The 24,584-nt window shown below is 47.6% G+C and overlaps 2 protein-coding genes across 8 annotated transcripts in view; both read left to right on the top strand.

Moving 5' to 3' along the window:
- The first annotated feature begins 1,451 nt into the window (after positions 1 to 1,451).
- On the top strand, positions 1,452 to 18,535 carry LOC111848515 (ubiquitin carboxyl-terminal hydrolase 36). 7 transcript variants are annotated; one of them, XM_072703638.1, is made up of 18 exons: positions 1,452 to 2,009; positions 5,234 to 5,279; positions 5,364 to 5,409; positions 6,448 to 6,724; positions 7,257 to 7,478; positions 8,080 to 8,190; positions 8,946 to 9,048; positions 9,124 to 9,191; positions 9,321 to 9,391; positions 9,806 to 9,888; positions 10,342 to 10,453; positions 10,741 to 10,881; positions 11,145 to 11,245; positions 11,666 to 11,804; positions 12,003 to 12,344; positions 12,659 to 12,919; positions 14,571 to 14,698; positions 14,837 to 18,535. In XM_072703638.1, exons 4-18 carry the CDS (start codon positions 6,457 to 6,459, stop codon positions 15,087 to 15,089), a joined length of 2,403 nt encoding a protein of 800 aa, XP_072559739.1. In that variant the 5' UTR covers positions 1,452 to 2,009; positions 5,234 to 5,279; positions 5,364 to 5,409; positions 6,448 to 6,456; the 3' UTR covers positions 15,090 to 18,535. The 7 variants fall into 7 exon arrangements, 6 of the variants coding, with proteins under 6 accessions (XP_072559739.1, XP_072559738.1, XP_023676376.1 ...); XM_072703637.1 differs by having other exon boundaries at positions 5,364 to 5,700; XR_002839327.2 differs by lacking the exon at positions 5,234 to 5,279 and having other exon boundaries at positions 5,364 to 5,700; positions 14,546 to 14,698; positions 14,837 to 14,973.
- Positions 18,536 to 19,039: 504 nt separating this feature from the next.
- cyth1b (cytohesin 1b) overlaps positions 19,040 to 24,584 on the top strand; it is a 47,940-nt gene continuing 42,395 nt past the window's right edge. The window contains exon 1 of the mRNA XM_023820379.2: positions 19,040 to 19,213. Coding sequence (XP_023676147.1) covers positions 19,195 to 19,213 — 19 coding nt within the window. The 5' untranslated portion in view covers positions 19,040 to 19,194. The remainder of the gene's footprint in view (positions 19,214 to 24,584) is intronic.

The raw sequence follows: 24,584 nt of genomic DNA, 5'->3' as shown, positions 1-24,584 counted from the left end.
GTTTCCTGCGGGTACTCCGGCTTCCCCTCCACCGTCCACAAGCATGCTGAGGCTAATTGGAGTTACCAAGTTGCCTGCAGATGTGTGTGAGTGTGCCCTGTGATGGGTAGGTGCCCCAATGGGGTGTGTGAGTGTGCCCTGTGATGGGTAGGTGCCCCAATGGGGTGTGTGAGTGTGCCCTGTGATGGGTAGGTGCTGCAATGGGGTGTGTGAGTGTGCCCTGTGATGGGTTGGCACGCTGTCCAAGGTTGGTTCCTGCCATGTGTCCATAGGCTCAGCCCCCCCCCCCCCATGCCCCTGAATAGGACAGTGGTTACAAAAATGAATGGATGGATGGATGGGGGGGGGGGGTGACCTGATAATACATGCAAAGTCATGGGATTTTGAAACTTGGTTCACATATAAAACAACAAACAAACAAATTTATTTTTGTATAGCACGTTATCACAACATCACATTGTCTGAAAGCGCTTTGCAGCATGTGTAAACAGATACAAATATACCGGTGTGGATAAGTGACAAGGTGACAGTACAGCTGGGCTGAGCGTCCAGTGAATCAGCAAGTTCAAGCACTGGAGCAAGAGCTATACATTGAGTTGAAAACACAACAACAATATAATAAGAATGATTCAGAACAAAGACTAGGGCAAAATGAACATGTATTTTATTTTGCAACACCCAGGTGACCTGAAGGGGGGTAAATAGTTCCTTGTTAGTTTTGCCACTGCTGATGCTGTTCGTAGGGGTCTCCCCAGGGGGCAGAATGATTGTAAGGCACTGAACCTGGGGGCAATTTAAGAGAGTGCTGGGCAGGTTTTCTGGCTCCCTCTGTTGGTTGTCTAGTTGTAGCTTGGCGTGAAAATACATTTGTAAGGCATGGGTGTGGCTGACAACAGGCAGTGTTCGAAGGAAAGGTCCGATTTAATTGCTCAAAAGAAAGGTCTGTTTTAATTGTTCAAAGGAAAGGTCTGGTTTATTTAGTAGGAAATGCTACAATATTGACGTCGGTGTATTGTTTTGTCTTACAATAGTTTTCATGTAAATCAAGAATAATTTTTTAATAATGAACAAATCTTTGAGATAAAGTGCAAGCATGACCTTGCGGCGGTAGCGTTTTTTTTTGCTGCATGTCCTCGTTTGACGCATGGAGTGTTGGGTCTCAAATGTAATGTGTTGGTCACCGTCGACCAACCAGATTTCACTCCGGGAGTGACGTCAGACACCCATTGACAGCGCTTCGGTTAAACGTATAGAAAACTTCCACCCGTCCATCCACCTTCTGTACCTTAGGTACCTGTTATTTTGTACAGGGTTGCAGTTGGTTGGTTATGAGTTATTAAAAAATTACGATTAGTAGAGTGGGGCTTTAAAATCACGCTGTTCAGTGTCATCAGAATACATAAGGGCAAATTGGCAAGAGTCGTGTGCGTAGGGAGAAAAGAATGCAGTTCAATACGTGTATGTTATGCAACATATGTACAGCTTCATAAATCGGTTGGAAGGTTACAAATGTTAAAATATATTAAACCAATCGCTAGTATGTGTGCTGCACATGACGAAGATTTCTGTCCCTCTCATCAGCACCGTAAATGCTTCCTCTTTAAGGTAGGGGCAGGAGAAAGTCGCATTAGAATTAAACTCCATACACCACATAAGCACTCGCCCGGGTGGTAACAGGGGAGTATACGTCTATACATATAAAAACAACAATGACGGACACACAGCTAGAGGGTAAGTTGTTTAAAATGGATTCCGCAGCGAAAGCCGCCAGTTGCTCGTCCTTCCGAGGCTGGCGATTGGCTGACATCACCCCTGACGTCACGGTCCGGCTGTAACAAAGTCTCCCGCTTATTGCCTTATGACTATGTCAATCAAAGTGGCTCACGCCCACTTACATTGCAGCATGGGCTAATGGTTATAATGTAAGAAAATACAGATACTGTAACGAAAAAAGACGTTTTCGGAGGAAGAGGAAAAAAGACATCGCACTCCAGTGATAAATGGCAAAGGTAACGTCCATTGATATTTTGGGATGTCTGTCAATTTAAAACTAGGGAAAAAACATCTGACTATCAGCTAAAAATACAAATGTTTTGAATTTGACGTGACTTGGGGGGTGTCTTCATTGCAGCATATAACTGGGGCTAGCAAAGCACCTAGACCGCTAAGCATAATTATCGTTGACGAAGTATTTTTTAAATTTGATTACTGTGTGTTTATTTTTTATTTTCGCACTGACCTGTAAGTTGATTTGCAGTTCTTAAATAAATTGTTATTTTTAATATTTTAGGAATGATTCTTGTTTTCTGGTGACAGCTAGCGAGTAATTTTAATAGGTAGTAGTATTAGTACTAGCAGCAGCAGCAGCAGTAGTAGTAATTATTATTATTTATTTGTTTATTGCTTAGGACAGTCATGCAGATAACAACTGCCGTGGTTTTCCGCAATGGTGGACTTTTGAAAGTTAAAGTAGCCTATTTCTCAGACGAATCTAAGCCAGTTAATCCAAATGTTTTCCCTAGGGTTCTATATTTATTTATTAGAACTGACCAAATAAACGTTTCATTCAAGAAATGCAGCTGGCTTTGTAGGTCGGATGCCGACGCAGATGGGTAGTACAGGTCAATCCGTGTTACTCACATGCTCGGCTGCTAATGACACCAGTATTACTACCTATTTTCGTTATTACGTGCACCCTAACCTTTTCTTTCCCGATGAGTTATTGTAATTAAATGCTTTTCTGTACGTTGCGTTATACGGGAAATGGCTCCTGGCTATTTGTAGGCTATATTTTAGCTTGTGATCTGCTGTGCCTGACGTCCGGTTATTGGACTTTTTTCTGGGTTTCTCTACATTCAGGATGCTTTGAAAATATTTTTCCTTTTCCCAGTGATTAGAAGACCGTTTTATGTAGTTTTGAAATGCGTGAACTGCGATAACGCATTTAACAGAATTTCGCTCAGGTCTTATATGTATTCCAGTTTGATTTGTTATAAGATGTTTAGCAGGACACCGCAAATGCTTCTGTAAATGTACCATTTTCTGTTCACGGGTAACTGCTGCTGTTAGTAATTAAACTTAAAACATTGTTCTTGAACTAAAAATAATGCACTATAGTAAATATTCTGTACTGGATAAGCGGTTGGATGATTTATGAAGGGGACCTCATTTTCCAACAGCCGACAACCCAAGTTTTCAAAAAGGGGCCGATTTAATAAATAATGATTAGTTTAGGTGCTTAACTTTGCAGCTGGATAGAGAACATGCCCGGCGAGAGCAGGGAGCCGGACCTAGGCCGGGACCCGGATCCGATGCTGCTGTTTAATTGCGAAATGTGACCGCTGATGTGGAGAGTTGAGTCATAGGACAGATGTGTAATGATCACGGAGTGGCGCGAGCTGTGGCGGTCACCGCGCCATTCTCCCGGCCTCAGCGTTTACCGTCACCGTTTCTCATGGGGAGTCAACAGAGCTGGCATTTCTGGGGTATTTTGATAATAAAGCGTCCCTGTTCATTTTATTATTATTTTTTTAGTTGTAGATCTGCGGTTCTTGAGAACTGGATTTGCCATGCTCTGTTTAAACTGACCGGCATTGTTTTCCCCAGCATGAGTGTAATTCTTTCAGTTACATTGCATGAGTTAAATACAAAGTGAAAAAAATGTAAGCATATACTTCTGACTGCGAGAATAAATGCAGCGGGTGCTTGGGCTGTTTTCTTCCGGATTGTGTTCGAAATGGGGATATAAAGCAGGTTTTTTGCGTTCAGATATTTGTGAATTCCCGTTATGCAGATGAAATGTGTTTTGTTTTGCCTTTTATAGATTTAGTGGTGCGGCTCCCGGGAGAATTTGCTCCTGTCTCGTTCAATCAACCTGGGTTTGCTGTCAGGATGGGATGGCTGCCTCTAAGGCCCGAGCGTGCTGCAGCTTTTAGCAAGAATAAGTTAACAGAAGAACAAAGGGAAGTCCCTTTGGATACTTACACCTTGATTCTGACAGTATTTGTCAGAATGTCAAAAGATTCAGGGAGCAGGCAGGTGGTGTAGAAGACTCCTTCTTGGCAGTACATCAAGAACTGCTGTTTTGCCTACTGTCCTGGTATTTCAGCTGCCCTGCTTAATTTTTATATATGTAAGGTGTGATGTGGCCTTCCGGCTGGGCATGAGGTTTAATCCCCACCGTATCTGGTGAGCTGTCTGGGCATGAGGTTTAATCCCCACCGTACCTGGTGAGCTGTCTGGGCATGCAGACCTCCGCAGGGGGGTGAGCACCTGGCGCTCCCAGTGTGTTATGTCACTTTGTAAAGCCCCCGGTGAGCAGGGTGCAAATGAGTGGGTGGAGAGGGGGTCTTCACCCTTGGGGGAGGCGACGTATCACAGCCCTAATTAGCCTCTCCAGACTGAGCGAAAATAGGGGGAAATATATATTTATAGTCGGGTTAAAACTGCAAGCTGGTTTCGATAACATGGTTTGAAAACAATATGGAGCAAAGTAGCTTAGAGTGAGTGCCAGTGCCGTTTGGCATTCATGGAAAACCGGGAAGCATCCGAGGTCCGGCATGGGTCCTGGGTGGGGGGGGGGGGAGGACTGACAGTGGAATTTTGGGAGGATGAGTGTCAGGGATGACGATGGATGCTTGTGCAGCGGTGTCGGGAAATAAATGTGCGAACGAATGAATGAACTGCTAAGCAGAGGCACCTCCCTCTACCCTCCCTCGCTCTCTCCTCCAGCCCCCCGCCCCCATGGCAGGCTCTCGGTTACATCATCAGTGGGGGCTGGCCATCTGTGCAGCGGCTCGCCGGTCCGCGTCCTTCTTAATCGTGCGTGTCGGTGCAAGGTTAGCACGCCCTTGTGCGCGTGAGGCGTGTGCTACAGTTCCCACCCCCCACCACCCTGGTATGTCTCATGCTCTGGCCGCTGGCATTTGCTTCAGGTATCCCCTGAGTGTCTTATTTCTGAGCACTGGGGGGCTGGAGGGGTGTGTGTGTGTGTGTGTGTGTGGGGGGGGGGGGGGTGCTGACTAGCCCGTGGGGGGGCTGAGGTGGATGTAAGTAGATACATGGTCAGTCAGACCGTAAACAAACAGGGCGCCAGTTTCAGGAGACGTGCACTCGTGCACCAGATTGTGGGAATGAGAAATGTTTCCCATTTTATAGTGGGGGGGGGGGGTGCTATGTTGTGCACAGAAGGCCAGATGGATCTGGACATTAACACACCACCCGGTTCTGGCAGGCAGATTACATCACCCGGGTCCCAGGCCGGGACCAGCAGCGGCAAGGTGATCATTTTGTTCCCGTGCTCTTTGTGTTTGCGTGCAAATTACGAGTTACGCAGCATTGTTTGTTTTTGGGTTTTTTTGCAGGGGGGGCTGTGGTAATTTTGGAAACATGCTGACTGACCACCCTGAGGTAGCATATATTTTCCAGCTGTGACGCATTTAGACCGAAACATCTGGATGTCTTTGCATGACCCTCCACATCCGGACGTCTTTGCATGACCCTCCACATCCGGACGTCTTTGCATGACCCTCCACATCCGGACGTCTTTGCACGACCCTCCACATCCGGACGTCTTTGTATGACCCTCCACATCCGGACGTCTTTGCATGACCCTCCACATCTGGCCACAGAATGATCTGCAGCTTCACCACCTTCTGTGGTTTTTCAAGATAAAGACTTTTCAGCTGCAAATGTTTTCTCGTAAGTAAAATAGGTTACGTGGGAAGACAGGGACTGGGGAAGGAGTCTGTCAGTAGCTCCTAAGTGCTCTTTAGCTTATTGATGAGATGTTCTTTTCTCAGTGAGACCTTCTCCACTCTGTTCTTTACCACAGCGATGAGATGTTCACCTCACCGGAGGTGGAAAGTTCAGGTCCAAAAAGTACAAATCCAGACCAAGGTTTTGTTGCAACCAACCAGTTCAGTATAAATCGTCACATTTATAGAGAACTCAGCTGGTTGGTCTGGATTTGTACTTCCTGGACCTGTCAGCCCTCTTACAGGTCGCACCTATCCAGTGGTCATCCCTCCCTTTATTTATTTACTGACTATTTTTGACTTGGAAGTCCGGTCCCTTGGAAATAAAATGAAACTGGTAAAATCTGCACAGAGTCACGATGTCCTGTTCTGAGGAGAAGGATTAGCTGAGATGTGATAAGCAGTAGGACCAGGAGGAGGAGGGGTAATTAAGGTGAGGGGCCTAAATTGGGCCATAATTAATATGGAGGGGGCAACCTTGTCATTAGCCAATGGAATATTTGAATCATTGAGTGACATGGGAGGGGGCATTCCGGGGTCCAATCAGCTTTCAGCTGAGGCTGTGGTCCCACCCCTGTATACCTGCCTGATGAAAAGGAGGCGGAGTCGGTGGGATTAGCTCTAAGATGCCTCCCCTGTGGTGACCATAGCTGTACCCCATCGAAAATCTCCATCTTTGTTCTCCGTGCAGTGACGCGCGATGCCGATTGTGGACAAGCTGAAGGAGGCCCTGAAGCCGGGCCGCAAGGACTCGGCGGAGGAGCCGGGGGACCTGCACAGGCTGCTCACCCACTCAGCCCGGAAGGTGCTGCTGCAGAAGATCGAGTTCGAGCCGGCCAGCAAGGCTCTCTCTGGCCAGTTGGAGGCACTCAGGAGCAAATACGTCATCCTAAACCCTAACCCTCTGCTCAGAATCGAGGGCGCCGTGGGACAGAAGGCCTTAGAGTCCGGCCTGATCAAGAAGCAGGGTAGGTCTGCTGGAGATGCTCCAGGCCATTAGGACTAGGCCAAGAAACACTGATATAGGTGATAGAAAGGTCAAAATGTTCCCTCTTTTTGAACAAAAGACTCTGTATTTCTACTCTGATTGTACTGAGGTATGGACCCTCTAACTCTCACTTAGTGGAATGACAAGGCAAAGGATCCTCACCATGGCGTCACTTTGTGACCCACAATGCAATGCTGTGACACGTGTAATCCAGGCACCTTCACCTCATTGGGTGTTTCTCAAAGTGCAGACCTGTCATCTTCCATTGCTGATGACCGGTTCCAATATTAAGAACAGAAGAATAGAGGATGGTAAAAATCGGCAGATGTCGTTCTTGCCCCAAACATCAATGATACATTGGTTGCATCCTCGTCAAACTAGACCAATCCCATGACTCATTGCGCCCCGAGTCTGTTCTTGGGAGGCAAGTTAGCGAGATTGGTTTTGTTAAGACCACAAGTACGATCGTTGTGTTCTTGGTATTAAGAAACACTCATCGTCTTCCTCCCCAGTCCCCGAGAGCGCTGGCGAGAGCCAGGGCGATGGGATCCCAGCCCCGCAGAAGGTGCTTTTCCTGGGCCACAAACTGTCCATGCGATGGGAACGAGTGTACAGGGTGGGGGCCGGCCTCCACAACCTGGGCAACACCTGCTTCCTCAACTCCACGGTGCAGTGCCTGGCCTACACACCACCGCTCGCCAACTACCTGCTCTCCAAGGAGCACAGCCGTGCCTGTGAGTCATGTGACACACCTCACCCCTTTGCCATGAGCTGTATGGAACTCCATATGTAGGCCACACATTTCATTGGCTGCTAGATGCAAGCTTTCTTTGTATCACCCATTTGATTGGCTGAAGGAGCAGGCCTTTATACAGGGCACGTATTTCATTGGCCAACAGGGGAAGGTTCTTGTATATACCATGCATAGTATGAGGGAAGAGCACCATTATCTTGTGCTGTTTTCTAAAATGACCTTGCAGACGTGTGGAGGACTTTGCGGGCGTTCAGCCATAGATGCCATAATCACAATAAGCTGAGAGTGCCGTCCTTCATTCCACACCTCAGTGATAAGGCCGGACTGACTCCCCTGTCCTGAGCGTTCGGGGTGAAGGATGACAGCATGTGGAGATGTAGATGGCAGGACGGAGGCTGAGGCTGCTTGCAAGGGTTGTGCTGCTCTTTTAATGCTGTTAATCAAACACACCCTTCAGATATAGTGCAGTACATGTGCAATAGTGTGTGTCTGTGTGTTTCTGTGTGTGTGTGTGTGTGTGTGTGTACACTCGTGCGTGTATCTCGGCCCTCACTCATCCCACGCCTCTGCCTCTCCTGCAGGTCACCAGTCTGGCTTCTGCATGATCTGCGTGATGCAGAACCACATCATCCAGGCCTTTGCCAACACGGGCAACACCATCAAGCCTGTGTCCTTCATCCGGGACCTGAAAAGTGAGCTCTCGTGGGGGGGGGCGGGGCAGGAGGCAGTTGGTGGAGGGAGAACTCAGCAGCAGAGATCATACAGAGAATCCCCTCACCCAGGTTGTTCTGTGTGTATGTGTGTGTTTGTATGTATGTGTGTGTTTGTATGTATGTGTGTGTTTGTATGTATGTATGTGTGTGTATATATGTGTGTGTTTACTGCAATATGCAAGCCCCCCCCCACGTCGGTGTGGTGACATCAGAATGTGGGTGAAGTTCCTGCGAGGCCCTGCAACCCCATGACGTCTGCTGTCTTGTGCCCCCCCCCCCGCACTCCTGTGGCCCCCTGTTTCCGTCTCACTCTACCTGCCTATCTGAGCTGTCCACAGCAGACGTCCCGATGACCAGGATCGTTTTGTCAGCTGGAATTCTGAGCAATTTCAGGGAATTTCTATAGATTTATACGAGCGGGCAGCTGACCATCCAGATAAGTAATTGAGTGGGTCCTTTACAGCCATACTGCAATGTGATTGGATAGAAGCCCATGAATCAGTGAGGGGGCGGGGCTTGCCAGTGAGAGTGGGCCAAGATGATTGGTGGGGTTCCCTGATCCATTGTGTTTCTCCATACCCTTCTAAAAAATGGGTTGTGGACAGATCAGAACATTTCTATCCTTAGCTGGTAAACAATGAAATAACTTTGAAATAACCTGAAAATGCGTGGAAGACATTTTTGGGAAGTCTTTGGGCCGTTGCAAGAATAAAAAAGAAATGTTGTTTTTTCAGAAATCGCCCGTCATTTTCGCTTTGGCAGTCAGGAAGACGCCCATGAGTTCTTGCGCTACACCATCGACGCCATGCAGAAAGCCTGCCTGAGCGGATATGGAAGGTAAGTGTGGCACACTGCGTGTGCATGTGATGGCCAGCAGGGGGCGCCTAACAGCTTGGCTTTGATCTCCCTCAGGTTAGACAGGCAGACTCAGGCTACTACGCTGGTCCATCAGATCTTTGGAGGCTACCTCAGGTCACGAGGTAAAGGCCTGACACCTGCCCTGCTTGTAGACATCAGACTACCTTTACTACACATGTTCATGTTCTTCCTCTTTCTCCCTCCCTCTCTCTCTCTCTCCCTCTCTCTCGATCCCTCACCCACCCGGAAAGTCAAGTGCTCAGTTTGTAAAAGTGTGTCGGACACCTATGACCCTTACCTCGACATCGCAGTGGAGATCCGGGTGAGTGGGGGCTCGGGGAGTGTGACCGTGTCTGTCAGTGGGGGCGTGGTCATCCATGGGGACGTGTCTGTCGGTGGGGGCGTGGTTATCCATGGAGGCGTGGCTGACTTGGGGGTGTGTCTGTCAGCGGGGGCGTGGTTATCCATGGAGGCGTGGCTGACTTGGGGGCGTGTCTGTCAGCGGGGGCGTGGTTATCCATGGAGGCGTGGCTGACTGTCAGGCACCGTGTCTCCCTCACACCACAGCTGGGTCTCAAGCTCCACCTCTGTAAGCAGAAATGGCTTTGGGCAGATAATCACCTTCTGTGTCTCCTGCCTGGCTGCGTTTGTGCTGACAGTCACCCTCCCTCGCATGCACAGATGCGCACGTGCACCACGTCTGCTCCCTAAAAGACACTTCTGGTCTTTTCTTCAGCAAGCTGCAAACATCGTGCGAGCTTTGGAGCTGTTCGTGAAACCGGATGTCCTGAGTGGGGAGAACGCATACATGTGTGCCCAGTGAGTTACACCATCATGTTGTTGGTTTGAGTCCTTTCCCTCTGTATTGCTTTGCACCACGATGGTATTAGTTTGGGTCCTTACCTTCGGTCCTGCCATAGACCATTAGGGTATTACTTGTTTATGTGGTATTATGGTGAATTATACCGCATTTTGTGTTGGTTGGAGTTTTCTCCACAGTAAATGAGTTGATGCTGTGAGCCTGGCAGCAATTTAGGGTCTGAAAAAGCCCATTTAGGCAGCAGTCAGAGAGGCTGGGCTGCTTGCAGCTTTGGAAAAGGCCCCTGTAGCTTCCATGAGGCAGGTGAGGTTGAAAGAACCACTTGCTTCGGGGCCAGCATGCAGGTCTTGATTTGCACTGCTGGCTGAGTAGGTTTGAGGTCCCTCATTTCTGCCCCCCTCACTGACAGACTAACAGTGCGTTCTACACCCCTCTCCGCACCCCCACCTCAGATGCAAGAAGAAGGTGCCTGCGACCAAGCGCTTCTCCATCCATCGCACCTCCAACGTGCTAACCCTCTCCCTCAAGAGGTTCGCCAACTTCAGCGGCGGCAAGATAACCAAGGTATGTCCCGTTCTGCGAGGGTGCCCCCACCATGCGCGTTAAATGTCAGACAAACGCCCCCCCTCACCCTGGAACACGGTGACATTTCACATGTTCCTTTAAATGGACGGGTCAGCACAGTTCTTTGGTTCTGTGAGGCTTGAAATGAGGTCAGTGTGTCAGTGCTTTGGATCAGAAAGGTTGCCACAGAAATAAGTCCTCATTTGTAAGAATAGAAACTTTTATTATGCCCACACACACACACACACACACACACACATCTGTCTGGCATTCTCTGTCCCCTCTAGGATGTCGGCTACCCTGAGTTCCTGAACATCAGGCCCTACATGTCTCAAAGCTCAGGTGATCCTGTCATGTACGGCCTCTACGCGGTCCTGGTGCATTCTGGGTACAGCTGTCATGCCGGACACTACTACTGCTATGTCAAGGTCAGTGGTTGGGCCTGTGCGTGCGTGAGGTACCACGGGATGTCAGCCGGGGTTAATTAGGGTCCAGTTCATCGCAGGCACTCATGACGGAAACTGAGAATCGGAGACAGAATGCGGTACCTCTGATAAAAGCGGGGGAGGGGGGGGCAGTGGGGGGGGGCAGCTGGATTACTTTAACCGCACGCCTGAGTTTCGCACCCATCCCCCGCAGATGCTCTTCCAGCACGTGTGCAGAAACTCGCTAACTCGGTCGCTCCCGACAGGCCAGCAGTGGGCAGTGGTACCAGATGAACGACTCGGCAGTACATCCCAGCAGCATCAAGGCCGTCCTGCAGCAGCAGGCCTACGTGCTCTTTTACCTGAGGTAAGGGGGATCCCGCCTGTTTGGGGGGCCCCCTATTGGCCACAAACAGTCACTACACTAAATATGAAAATAACGCTCCTTATTTAGGAGATGCTGAAGCAACATGTTCTGCTAGCCAGCTAGCGAGCTTCCATCTTCTGACTCTTGAAGCTGTCTATTTGGTTTTTGACATTTGAGGGGAGGCAGGGGTGACTTTTAAGAGGTGCCCCCGAAACAACAAACCTCGTGTCCGTGGAGAACACGGTGCAGGACCTGCTACAAATAGTTAAACATCTTGCAGTGCTAAAACCACGGGTTAGGAGCATGACGGCTACTGGGAATAAGTGTTACGCCTGGGCAATGTTGGGTTTTACTGAATTAAATGACCTAGACGGGGTTGTGTTCTGCCCCTGGGCTGCGCCCTTCCGGTCTGGATCTCAGAATTCCTGAAGCCAAGAAGACGGTGGATGGTCTTGGGGTGAAGCAGGCAGCAATGCATTCTGGGAAGAGCAGCCTTACCCCCGAACAGCTGAAGAAAACCGTCGTCAATGGACCCCTGTCATCCCCTCAGGTGACCAAGGTACGGCTCACTGGGTGACACACCTGCTCATAGTCTCACCTCAAGGTCCCCTACATACATGTGAGTAAAGTAAACTAGATCCTGAACTTTTATTCTGAGAACGAGCAGATGACGTAGCTGGGAAACAATAATGACGCTGAATAGCCTGTAGCTACATGTCTTATTTTGATGCCTTTTCGTTATTTTGTACCCGGGTAGAAGCAGCTGGAGTCCTCACAGCTCCGAAAGGTTCAGTCTCTGGATGGTGTAGGCGGGATTGCCATGGCAACACCCAGGAAAGGTCCCCTCGGCCAGTCGCCCACACCCATTGGCTCCACCAAACAGCCAGGTGGCTCCCCATTGGCTGAGGAGCTCCTGAAGAAGGTGAAGAAGCCTCTGGGTCAGCGGCAGGCATCCGAGAGGCCCCCGGGCCCCCCCCATGGGCCGGGCCGGGTGGAAGGCAGGTGTCTGGCCACCTCAGCCTCCATGAAGTCTCTCTCAGATTCCTCCACCTCTTCCTCTACTTCCACCTCCTCTTCTGCCAACTCCTCTGAGTCAAAGGTACAGCCCCTGCTGTGAGGGGGACCCCCACTACCCATGATCCGTCCCGATTTCAGCCCAGTCTCTGCAGGGGCCTCCAGGCTGTGACTTCTTCCCTAAGAGGGAGCTGTGCCTCCCGTGGATACACTGGGAGCGACACAGATTAAGGAAAGCTGAGATAAATGTATACCGTTTAAAACAAATGCCTGTGATCAGAGCAGCCATTCGTGGCCTGAATCAGTCACTGCACTGAAGGCTAATTCCTGAAGATCAAGCATTTCTCTGTTCATGTTCAGCTGCTCACTCTTTCTCCGCTGGCTCACTGTCACTTCCAGGAGTCCGTCAGCAGGGCGGCGCCGCGGCGCAGGGATTCGCTCTGCCCACGAAGCGCGAGCTCCTCCAGGGGTGGGTCCTCGTCCTCCAGCTCCGACGAGCAGCCCCCCCTCCCGCAGAATGGCACGGAACCTGGCAGGGCCCCGGCGGAGGGCCCGGCGACTCCGAAACTGAAACCACGGGCCCTCACCAATGTGGCTTCCGAGGTCACCAGTGCCATGTCTCCCCCACCCGCCAAGAAGCTGGCCCTGTCTGCCAAGAAGGTCAGTGTGATGTGACACCCCCCCCCCCCTTGGGAGAGGTCTTCGGGGCTGAATGCTTTCTTATTGAGCGGTAAATTTGGGGAATTCTCTCTGGTAACCACTAGTGACCAGCATGTTCCGATGGTTCATTGTTCCCAAAAGAATTTGTTTCATGCCCCCCCATCTCACATTAACCCTTGGCTTTCTGATCCATTCTATAAAAACAGCAGGATAAAACATCTACCCTAAATATAACCAGAGGCTGCTTCTGCATAAATATTTTAGTTGATATGCTTGACCTATATTTTGCTTTATTATTGTGTATAAACCATTCATAGGTTCATCACTCAAAAGGGTTTTTCAGGCAGCAATTCCAATCAAAGTACATAACTGTATTTCATACTTAATTGTTCTGTATACATTCGCTGTGTCTGGCAGGAGGCAGTTGGTACACACATTTAATTTAAAAACTAGTGCCAAGATCAGTTTGCACATTTTTGGGTTTATAATTGCACAGTTTTTGACTGTGAACACGCTAGACGTGCTTCTTGGCTATTATCAGCACAGTTTTTTTGCTATATGTGAACACGCTCCTTGGGTAATACCAGCACAGTTTTTGGCTGTTTATGAACACACTTCTTGGCTAATATCAGCACAGTTTCTGTGTCCGTGTGTGTGCTTGCCTCTTGCCTAATATAAGCCTAGTTGATGTGTGTGAAGACACTCCTTGGCTAATATCTGCACAGTTCTTGGCTGTGTGTACTTGCCTCTTTCCTAATATCAGCACAGTTTATAGCTGTCTGAGAACAAGCTCCTTGACTAATATCAGCACAATTTTTGACTGTGTTTGAACAAGCTCCTTGACTAATATCAGCACAGTTTTTGGCTGTATGTACTTGCATCTTGCCTAATACAAGTACAGTTTTTAGCTGTGTGTGAACATGCTTCTTAGCTAGTATCAACACAGTTTTTGAATATGTGAACACACTTCTTGGCTAATAAAAGCACAGTTTTTAGCTGTGTTTGAACAAGCTCCTTGGCTAATATCAGCACAGTTTTTAGCTGTGTGTGAACAAGCTCCTTGGCTAATATCAGCACAGTTTTTGGCTGTGTGTGAACACAATTCTTGGCTAATATCAGCACAGTTTTTAGCTGTGTGTGAACAAGCTCCTTGGCTAATATCAGCACGGTTTTTGGCTGTATGTACTTGCCTCTTGCCTAATAAAAGCACAGTTTTTAGCTGTGTGTGAACACGCTTCTTAGCTAGTATAAGCACAGTTTTTAGCTGTGTGTGAACAAGCTCCTTGACTAATATCAGCACAGTTTTTGGCTGTATGTACTTGCCTCTTGCCTAATAAAAGCACAGTTTTTAGCTGTGTGTGAACACGCTTCTTAGCTAGTATAAGCACAGTTTTTAGCTGTGTGTGAACACGCTTCTTAGCTAGTATAAGCACAGTTTTTAGCTGTGTGTGAACACGCTTCTTAGCTAGTATAAGCACAGTTTTTGGTTCCTCCCTCCTAACCCTAAACCCAACTCTTCTTCTGCCCTCCCCATTCTTGCTTTTTCTTTCTGTTATTCATTTTCATCCTTTTCCCTCACTTTCATGACTTTGTTACTCTCATTTAATTATTTTTTCGACCACCAAGTTTTTTTTCCTATCAATAAACACAGGCCAAGAGCAGTCGGGGTCCTGCCAGCAGTGAGGACCTGCCCCCCCCTCTCTGCCCCCCATCCAGTGACCCCACACATCCAGCTCAACTGTACCTTTTGAACTTTGACTTTCTCACCCACAGGACCAGGTACAGTATGAACGCAGGCCTGAATTATATGCTTTATATTAGCTGTATGTATATAGCTGCTTGCCATGAACGGTGACAAGCTGAGGGTTGGCTGACAGCTGCTGTGACATGCGTGTGACACGTGCCGTCCGCCCACAGGACCGTCCCCTTCCTTTGGCGTTCCTCCACCGTGCACGGCCAAACCCACGCGCCGAGCTCTGGTCACCAGGCGCCGACCCCCCCAGCCCGCATCCACATTACCGCCACGCCCCCACTCTGCGGCCAAAAGGGTCCCTCTGCAGCAACAGCCAGGCTCCTCAGAACCAAGCTAGCCCTGGGGATCAGTGACCTCCGCGGGTCCATCCACCCAGACGCCGCTGAAGCCCCCAGCTCAAAGTCAAGAAAAAGATGAGGATGAGGATGGACGACTAAATAGACCAAGGAGCACTGGCTGCCCCCCCTCATTCATAAATCCTTAAAAGGAAGAGAACCGGTGGCTCGGTTACATGAACCAGAGTGTCAGTAGCTTCACAGCACATGGTGATGCAGACCACAGTCAATGAGGCCAGATGAGATCTGTGCAGGCAGGGTGGTCACGCAGTGGTGGGTCTTACTCGGAGCCACAGGGGAGTAGCTTCTTATTTTCATTAAAGGAAAGTGAAAGTGAAAGTAATACAAAACAGAGAGGAACATGATACCAAACGTTGGATACTCTCTCTGGTCCAGGAAGTTCCAGCTCCCCATCTCCCTTCTCCCTTTCATTTACTCTAAATGGTTATTAACCGTTTGGCTTTTCAACACCAATGACACACAACTGGAGTAAAAATGTCGACAATCCACAATGACCCCAGAATCTGAAGATCAGGTGAGATCCCCACCACACCTGGGAGAAATTCCAAGATCCCTCCTGGTCCTCCTTTGGGAATGTCAGATGGATTGGTAACTCAGGCAACTCAAGAAGGAATATGGGAAGGGGGGGGGGCTGGAGAGAAAACAATAAACCAAGCATTGGGGAATGTTCCTGTGGTGGGCTTCTGTGGGGGTGATGCGGCCTAGGGCCCTGCCACCCAGGCATGGACATCTGTAACGGTGACGGGGCCAAAATGCAAACTGTAGACCTCCAGAAGGTCCTGAGGGGCAGTGTACAAAGCAGACCTCATCACCATCCCTCCCCAGATCTGAAGACGCGTAACTTAAGTCATTTTCACCTCCCTGAGCTGCATGCAGACGGAGGCCCCGCGTTGGTTTGTTTTGGAAACAGTTCCTTCCGGAGACACCGTGGACCAGCAGAGACGACGTGGATGATGCGAATGACAAACGCTGTCGCGGCTCTTAAGGTTTCCCAGCAAAACCCCCCCGATATACCATGTCTCAGTGTGTTTCGGTCAGGACCAATATGTCAGGAAAGCAAATCAGCATTATCCTCCTTGCGCTTAACGCTGTGGCCAGCTGGCTCCTACACTAATATTTTATATTTTTAGCTTAGAGCTTGCAGGATGCGACCCATATTTCATCAGAGCCAGAGAGAAAAACATATTCTAGGCTATGCTGCGCACAAACATAATCATTCAAATGCAATTTGACTATTAGTTCCAGCTCAAAATGCACAACATTGACAGAAAGATCAGCCAGTCGTGGCTGAGGAGCATAAACTCCCACAATCCACCATGTTTCAGAATGTGACTTAATGTCACGTATTCTGTACAAAGATTCACCTTTTTATGCATTTCAGTTCTAGAAGACATTCCGTTCACTTTTCAGGGCTTTGCAGCTCTCAGTGACAGATGAAGCACTTTTCTCTGATTTAGCTCGTGCTGTGTGCCGTTGACGCCTATGCAGTCTGGTCAGGGCTGGGTCTCTCTCATCCATCCAGGCTCCATTTCCTGTGTCAGGCAGGAAGTAGGTGTGGGTGTGTGTAAGGTGGAACGCTGCGAGTGTCACGCTCGTTACAGCCTTCCCACCACATAAAAGGGAGACAGCGTTTGGTACTTGTTCAAGAAGATAAGTCAAAAACTATTTTTACGATAAAATCATAAATGTAGGTGGTTCGTTTTCCGCTAAGAAAGCACATCACCAAGCCTCCGAATATTAGTGTTGAACTCAAAAATAGAAATTAATCAATAAACTAAAACAAAATAAAAGCTGGGTTTCTTTGTGAGGGGAGCAAGTTTGTTGGTTTCTCTTGCTGGGTCCGAACGGAATATTGACTTTGAAGTTCTTCCCCAGGTTTTATGTAACTTGTCATACATTGTTGCAGATGCCTGCATGCAGCGTTGCCAAGGTAACCCTGTAGTCTGACAACAATCTACCTCTCGTTGAGTCGCCCCGGTGGCCAGATCCCTATGCTGAGACCTTCACCTCTATCTGTCTGCGTAGCTGTAGACCCCTTGCAGCCCTTATATGTAGCTTCTGACTGGAAGTTCCTGACAGCCTGCCTCATGTATTCCGCTTCATTGCCACTTAGACCCCAGTGTAATCTAGACGTAGATGTACTGTTTGACTGGCAATTTCCCAGAATAGTCCATCTGCCTGTTGGTCCCTGGTCTAGCTGAACTTGAAGAGTCGTTAGTTGCTTTTACGTCCTACACCTGAGCCGACACAGAGCTTGACGTGTCCTGGAAGACAGATGTGCGGGTTTCTTATGAGATACATAGCAGTGGCCAGAATTGTGGAAACACCTAGCATTTTCGGCATTACACTTTAAAAATTAGTACACAAATATTTCCAGTAATGTTTATAAACAATCAAAGAATGCTACAAAGATCATGCATTGGAAAATTAAGTAAGTAACTGGAGCAACAGCTCAGTAGAATTCTGTAGATCATGTTACCAGGGACTATGCTGTGAAAAGCAGGCTTCTGAATATTCTATTAGCGATTACCCTGCATACAGAATGACTGATTTCAAGAATGATGCTTATGGATTGGTTGGCTTATGACGTCACCAGAAAGCCGTACCTGGGATCATCGTCTTCTTCCAGCTAGTATTTGGGCTGTAATTCCGTAATTGTAAAACTGTAAGTGACTTTGTGCTAGAATTTGCTGCCTTACACAGGTGTGCTCAAGTCTTTCCCCGAGGGAGGGGGTGATTTCTCTGGACCTTACCTTAACGTATGCTTGCTTAAAGGCACGCCAAGTGCCCAGTATAAATACTCTATGCAATCGTGGGCTTTAAGTCTGGCGCGTCTGGCCCAGATCTGCATCAGATCTTCAGAAATCGCCCCCCGGCCGTCCCTCCTCCTCCCCCTCCTCCTTCGTTGATCTTTCTGTACAAAGAGCTGAATGTCTTTAACACTACGCGTCGTGCATCCACCCCAGTAGGTAATGAAAAAGTACGAATCTCTTAAATGTACGTAACGTAAGCAAACAGGAGCCGTAGCAGAAAATTAGGGTACGGACACAGACGGACTGCATCTATATTAGGAGTAATGACAGAAAACGCTTAGTCACCGTAGAAAACACAGATAGTGTCCTGTACCAACCTCCTGACTTTGTCTTCGGAGTGACTCCGGTTTTAATGAGTAGCGTGATAGTCGATGAACTTCCAGACAAGTCAAGGAACTGCATCAACAGGGTCTTTGTTGTGTGTGTCGTGTCTGTAACAGAGTGTGCAGATAATTTGTGCAAAATCAGACTGAGAATATCAGTATTTTAATATGGAATATATAGACATTTTTAAAACGCAGAACTTAGGCTAAATGACCCGTGAGTCATGACAGAATTTAGCGTTGTGTTACCCTTTTTTCAGCAAATGGTAACTTGTTCTTCTGATAGTGACTTGTATAAAGAAATGAAAAAATGAATAAAGAATTATTATATCAACCGGTGCAATAAAGTTGTACATTTTGTGAAAACCGAATCATTTTGGTTGTTTTTTGATCTTCGTTGGTTTCCCGCCGGAGGACTGGTTACATAAAATAAAGTTATCTTTTAGTTCCGTACATGGTGTAGTTTGGTGGTTAATGGAAGAGGAATAGGTGGTGTATTAATTCACCTATTATCCATTTTAGTCAAATATAATAATTTAACGAAAAGAAATTTAAAATGCAAATATAATACTAAAACGTATGTGGAGAATAAGTGGCTCGCGCCGCCCCTGCTGGGTCTCAAAACTTAAATTTGTCTATGAGTTTACTATAGGAAACAATCAGAAAAGTAATTTGGCTCGATACGCAGTTTAATTTTCACACAAGCCTGAGTATAAATCGGGTTATCTGTTCAAACCTGCAAATTCACTCTTTAAAGCATTAATTAGCTGACAATCCAGGTAACTATTAAAGAAGTTGGATTATCTCGTCTTGTTAACCAGCCAAAACTTCCTTGTCTATGATAAAGGCGAGTCCATAGGCGGTGGATACGGATGCGCAGCTGTGCAGCTGTGCAGACGGGGCAGGGGCAGCCCGCAGAGGCGCAGACGGCGGACGGACACCGACTGACAGAGATCAAAAAACGCGGAAAGCAGGCTGCCGGTTTGGCCGGACGAGATCGGCGGCGAGCAGGGCGAAGCACCGCGGCGGCATGGAGAAACGAGGTGCCGGTAGGGAGCGATGGCATCACTCTCAGAAACGCACCACGCCGCCGTTTGCGGATCGCCATGCAGTCCAGCTAAATGTGTGCTTTGGTGACTTTTTTGGGCTCCGCTGAGGATAACGGATGCGCAGCGTTGAATACTGAAGTTACTGCGAACGCAGGATTAAATTAGGGGGTTGGTGCGTAAGAATAAAAAAGTGCGCAGGAAACAGAAATTTCAAAAATAGCTTATGGGTTGCTTCAGAATAAAATGGCATCGATATCTATACAGCATGCGGTCAGATTTTGCTGTGGATATTGTAGCGTGGATTTTCCCCAGTTTGTATCAATGCAACTTGGCGAATGGTGTGTGAACATTATTGAGGAAGGTGTATATAGACAAGTGCAGTTTGCACGTTATATAAGGTAAGCGTGTGTTTAAATGTAATACTGACGCTCGTAGATCACATTGTCAAATTTAAGTTTAAGTTTAAGTTTGACGCTGCGGCATTACCTAGTTGTGTGTAAAGCAGGTCATCTTAGTGTGCCGTATATGGTTCCTGTTTGCTCGGTTACCTGCAAGGCAGCCTGCAGTATTGTGACTATTGATGGTGTATAGTGTGTCCGTGGCAACTTCTCGGAGTGACAGGTTGAGATTCAGTGCGCCAAAAACGGCGCAATACGAGTACCACGCCGATCTAACCTATACGTCGGAGGTCTCTTTAGCCACCGTGCTTCTGCGATGAGCTTGTACATATCTGAAGAATCCCTAGTTTAACCGAAATGAGAAAATAGCAGCATTTGGAAGCAATACATGATACATCCATGCCCGATGTGTTACTCAGATGAGCGCGTGCGCTAGGATGCCATGTTACATATGCCGATAGCACAGATATACCCCATCTGCACCGTGCTCAGATCTTCTCGAAAAGGGCTGGTCCCCCCGGTAATACTGCTCCCTGTGTGACAGGATGTGGGCTTCGCACTTATTGCTGTTGCCGTGACTTACTGAAAGTCCTCAGGGAACTTTCCGAGCCCCGGAAAATAAAATACAAGACTTCTGGCATTTTTACTTCTGTGATTACAGTTAGAGACTTTTTATAAAATTGAGGTTATCCAAATGGTGACCAAAAATAAGGTCGTTTCAGGTTTTACCACACTTTGGGGACATTTTAATCTATGCAAACTCTCTCCCCACCCCCCACATACATACATACACATGTACACACACACATTTATACAAGTACACATTTATATAGGCTTATTTGTTTGATTTTTCCAGAATTACAAATTGATAACAAATTGTTAACCCAGTCAAGAAATTTACAAGCTGTTTTTGTTGTTTTATTGTAATGCAGTTGACTCATGGTGTTTCAGGCGTGTCCCTGACCGAACTGGTGTAAGTAACTGTCACCTGAATGATAACTGCTGTATGCTGTCACTGGAATGATAATTTCCTTAAGATGTCACTGGAATGATAACTGCTGTATGCTGTCACTGAGATAATAACTGCCGTAAGCCATCACTGGATTGGTAACTGCTACAAGACAGCCAGTGGTGGGAATACTATCACAAGGTGATGCTAATGTCATCTATATAATTTAATGTGTTATTGAAGCTAAGCATCATGAATCTTTGATGTTATTTACTCACTATTTATTTGAACTTGTCTACAATCAACCAAAGCAAATACAGTATTTGCAAATGGGGCATTGAAATGACATGCATACTTAACTAGTGATATAAAATTATGTGAAATAACTGCAGCAGCATCCTGTATATCTGCCTTGAGTTATTGGCAAGTAGGCTAATCGTACTACAGCCACTTTCAAATCATTTGCATATAGTCTATTACCACAATACTGGAAATTTTTCCATATATATAGTTCATGATGGGTCCTTTATTTGCCCTTTGCAAAAGAACAGGTACATTGGAACGCGTCCGTTCTCCGAGCCCATCCTGCCCTCCATAGCTTAGGGGTCACATGCAGGGTCAGCCGACACGCGGTGCCCATGGAGCTGAGGGTTACCAGACGTGTTCAAAGGCCCACGGGCATGTGTCACATCTGCTCAGGCTCAAATCAGCCCCCTTCACATCGCCGGCACAGAGATTTATCCTGCTGAGCCACACGCCGCAGCAAATTCCAGCTCAGTGTATATTTGAAATAAAACAGAATTTCTCAGTTTCAACATCTGATATGTCTTTGTTCTATTTTCAGTTAAATATAGGCTTATATGATTTGTAAATCACTGCTTTCTGTTTTTAGTTACATTTTACACAGTGTCCCAGATTCTTTGGAAACTGGGTTGTAAAATCTTTAATGGAAGTAAGTTACTGCCTGTAATTTACTGCATCATTTACATATTTTTATTTTCTGCGGAGTAAACTGCAGATAATGATATCAGTAATAATTATTATTGTCTGTATGTGCGCGTCTTTCCATGGATGATATTGCTTTTTACTTAAGCAAAGAACCTGTATTTAAAATTTCCCGGTATTTCAGCATAATTTCTCGCTTCCTTATCAATAGGATACCGGTTTTGCGCCTGAAAACGACGGCATCTCCGATGGCGCAGGCTGCGCTGCACATTGTCCGCTCTCCAGGCAGATTCTGCTCCAGACTGCAGCGAGAGAGAGCCGCTCTGTCAATTATTCATCAAAAGGTTGTGCTTTAAAAAATAATGAAAAATGAAACCCAGCGTACTGATGTTCCTACAGCATCACTGGTCAGAAAGGATGGAAAAGGCAGTGTAGCCTGTATGGCAGCACCGCCTATTCGGGACAACGGGGTCTGATTAAACATCACCACGGGCAACAAATAACAATCCCAACAAAAAAATAAAGAAGCAGCTTGATGTCACTGTAGCAGGATCGCAGTGTCTGCGGATTTTAATCCCGTTGTGGGATGTCCCTTCGGATGTCCCCTGTCACACCGGGGGCGGCACGCCAGTCAGTCGTTATCCGTAATTAGCCGCTAGATCGCGGTTCCTGCTTTTTTCTGTCAGTTAAACTCGTGACAGGAGGCTCGGGCGCCGTAGGAAAGGCAGGTAGATCATTATGTGAAATTCCCCGGGGTTGGAAAGCATTACGGCGTCGCTGGCTGTCATTGTCGCTGTCACGATACAGGCTGGAAGGGCTGGAAGTTATACGCGCTTCTTTCTGCGGACGTTTTGCTGCTCAGCAAACAGCTTTGTCCTGGGTGGGAATAAGCGGACTTTCCGCGCGGCTCCCAAACCGGCGTGCTGATGTGTCTGCGGGGCCGAGGGCAGTTTCTTTTTGAGCGTCACCTCCTGTCTGTTTTTTCAGTACATGTGCTGGGATTTGCCCAGCAGTTATTCATTTCTTTGCACGTTTCCTCCCATAGAAATTCCTCCAATCTTGCCTGTCTTCACACCCACCGGAATGTGTCCTTGTACGGTCGTCGCTTGTTTTTTTTTATCGCAGGACTACAGTTACCTATATCTGCCACAAGATGGAGGTCTAGCTAAACAAATACGCAGAGCCTTTGTCATAGTGTCATAGGCGGGATGTTAATGGGTGGTATGGAGAAAAGCACGGTCACCTCATTTGTCGAAAGGTTTGGGTTTGAATCCCACCTCTGCTAAATGTATGTAGAGTTTCCCATGCTCCCTCACTCCTGCTTGTGTGTCACTTTCCTCTCCGGAATTCCAGTACAAAGACAGTTATGCCAGGGTGGGGGCCCAGTTCCATGGAACGCCGGTGTGGGTTTTTGGGTTGACCTCTCAATCAGCCAATAAGAGTGGGTCCCCAGGACTGTAGTTTAGAACCACTGTTTTATTATTGGCTGATAGAGAGGCCATCCCAAAAACTCGCACCCACACCGGCGCTCCATGGAACGGGATCCCTACCCCTAATTTAGGCTAATCAGCATCTCGCCTTCTGCAGGCAGAATCACTCAGGCATTTCTCTGCTGGAAAGTGAAGGCCATTGAAATGATAAAGCAGATCAGCCTCCGCAGGTTATGGCTCCAGAGATGCCGATTCTGCTTTCTGGAGAATTCCGTTACCAATATGCCGAGGGTTCAGAACCTCTCAATTCCGGAATTCTTGTTAGCAGAAGCAAAATGAATTATATAATGGACCTGTTAACTTTTGAACAAATTCTGGGCAATGATTAAATCTGAAAAACTGAGAAAAAAATTATGTTTGTCTTTAGATTATTTTTTTGGTTGTATTGCTTTATCTACAGTCCTGTAACACTGACTGTTGGCCACCTTTATCTTTGAAAGCTGCTGAATAATTTTTCAAGAGCTCTGATTGGCTGTGGTCTGCCTGAAAGAGGCAGACAGGTGTGTACCTGGGCTGCATCACAGCTGGGAGTGCGTGTGTGTGTGTGTGTGCGTGTGCGTATACGCGTGTGTGTGCGTATATGTATGCGTATATGTGTGTGTGTGCATATACGTGTGTGTGTGCATATACGTGTGTGTGTGCGTGTGTGTATATGTATACGTATATGTGTGTGTGTGCATATACGTGTGTGTGTGCGTGTGTGTGCGTATACATGTGTGTGCGTATATGTGTGTGTATGTGCGTGTGTGTGCGTATACGTGTGCGTATATTTGTGTGTGTGTGTGCGTGCGTGTGCGTGTGCGTATACGTGTGTGTGTGCGTGTGTGTATACGTGTGTGTGTGCGTGTGTGTGTGTGTGTGCGTGCGTGTGCGTATACGTGTGTGTGTGCGTGTGTGTATACGTGTGTGTGCCCTGGGCTAAGCGGAATGGCCTTTTAATGACATTGCCGCGGCCCAGAGGAGGAGACAGGCTTCCTTCTCTTTGGTGGCTTGTCCGCGGTTGTCATGGAAACGAAGCCCGTTGTGTTGTCAGCCGTGCTGGGAGGAGATAATAGCAGGCAGGGAGGGTGGTAAGTGGCTCTGTGTGATTGTAGGCAAAAAGCCTCCATATGTAGGTGTGTGTGTGTGGCTCTGTGTCATTCTGTGTGTTTTGCAGTCATCATTTTGTATGATCTCTGACCAAGTGTGTGTCTCTGTGTCTGTGTGTCTCTCTGTCTGTGTGTCTCTCTGCTCTGTGTGTCTCTCTGTCTCTGTCTCTGTGTGTCTCTGTCTCAGTGTGTCTCTGTGTCTGTGTGTCTCTGTGTCTTTGTGTTTGTGTGTGTCTGTGTGTGTCTCTGTGTCTCTGTCTCTGTGTGTCTCTGTGTCTGTGTCTCTGTCTCTGTGTGTCTTTGTGTTTGTGTGTGTCTCTGTGTGTCTCTGTCTCTGTGTGTCTGTGTGTCTCTGTCTCTGTGTGTCTCTGTGTGTGTGTGTGTGTGTGTGAGAGAGAGATTATGGGCTTGTCAGTATTTTCATACTTTGTGTTGTAGCCCAGCTGCATATAATCTGGCTCCTGCCCTCAACCACGATTTTCAGGGATCCCCCCCCCCCCT

The sequence above is a fragment of the Paramormyrops kingsleyae genome, chromosome 20, assembly GCF_048594095.1.
Source record: "Paramormyrops kingsleyae isolate MSU_618 chromosome 20, PKINGS_0.4, whole genome shotgun sequence".
NCBI classification, from domain to species: Eukaryota; Metazoa; Chordata; class Actinopteri; order Osteoglossiformes; family Mormyridae; genus Paramormyrops; species Paramormyrops kingsleyae.
This window is presented reverse-complemented; position numbering and strand designations above follow the sequence as displayed.

Excerpts from the sequence above, each read along its gene's own strand:
- LOC111848515 (XM_023820609.2), top strand. The coding sequence starts at position 6,457 with ATGCCGATTGTGGACAAGCTGAAGGAGGCCCTGAAGCCGGGCCGCAAG. Across the intron at positions 6,725-7,256 it reads CGGCCTGATCAAGAAGCAGG|TCCCCGAGAGCGCTGGCGAG; the intron begins GTAGGTCTGCTG and ends CTTCCTCCCCAG. Across the intron at positions 7,479-8,079 it reads CAAGGAGCACAGCCGTGCCT|GTCACCAGTCTGGCTTCTGC; the intron begins GTGAGTCATGTG and ends CCTCTCCTGCAG.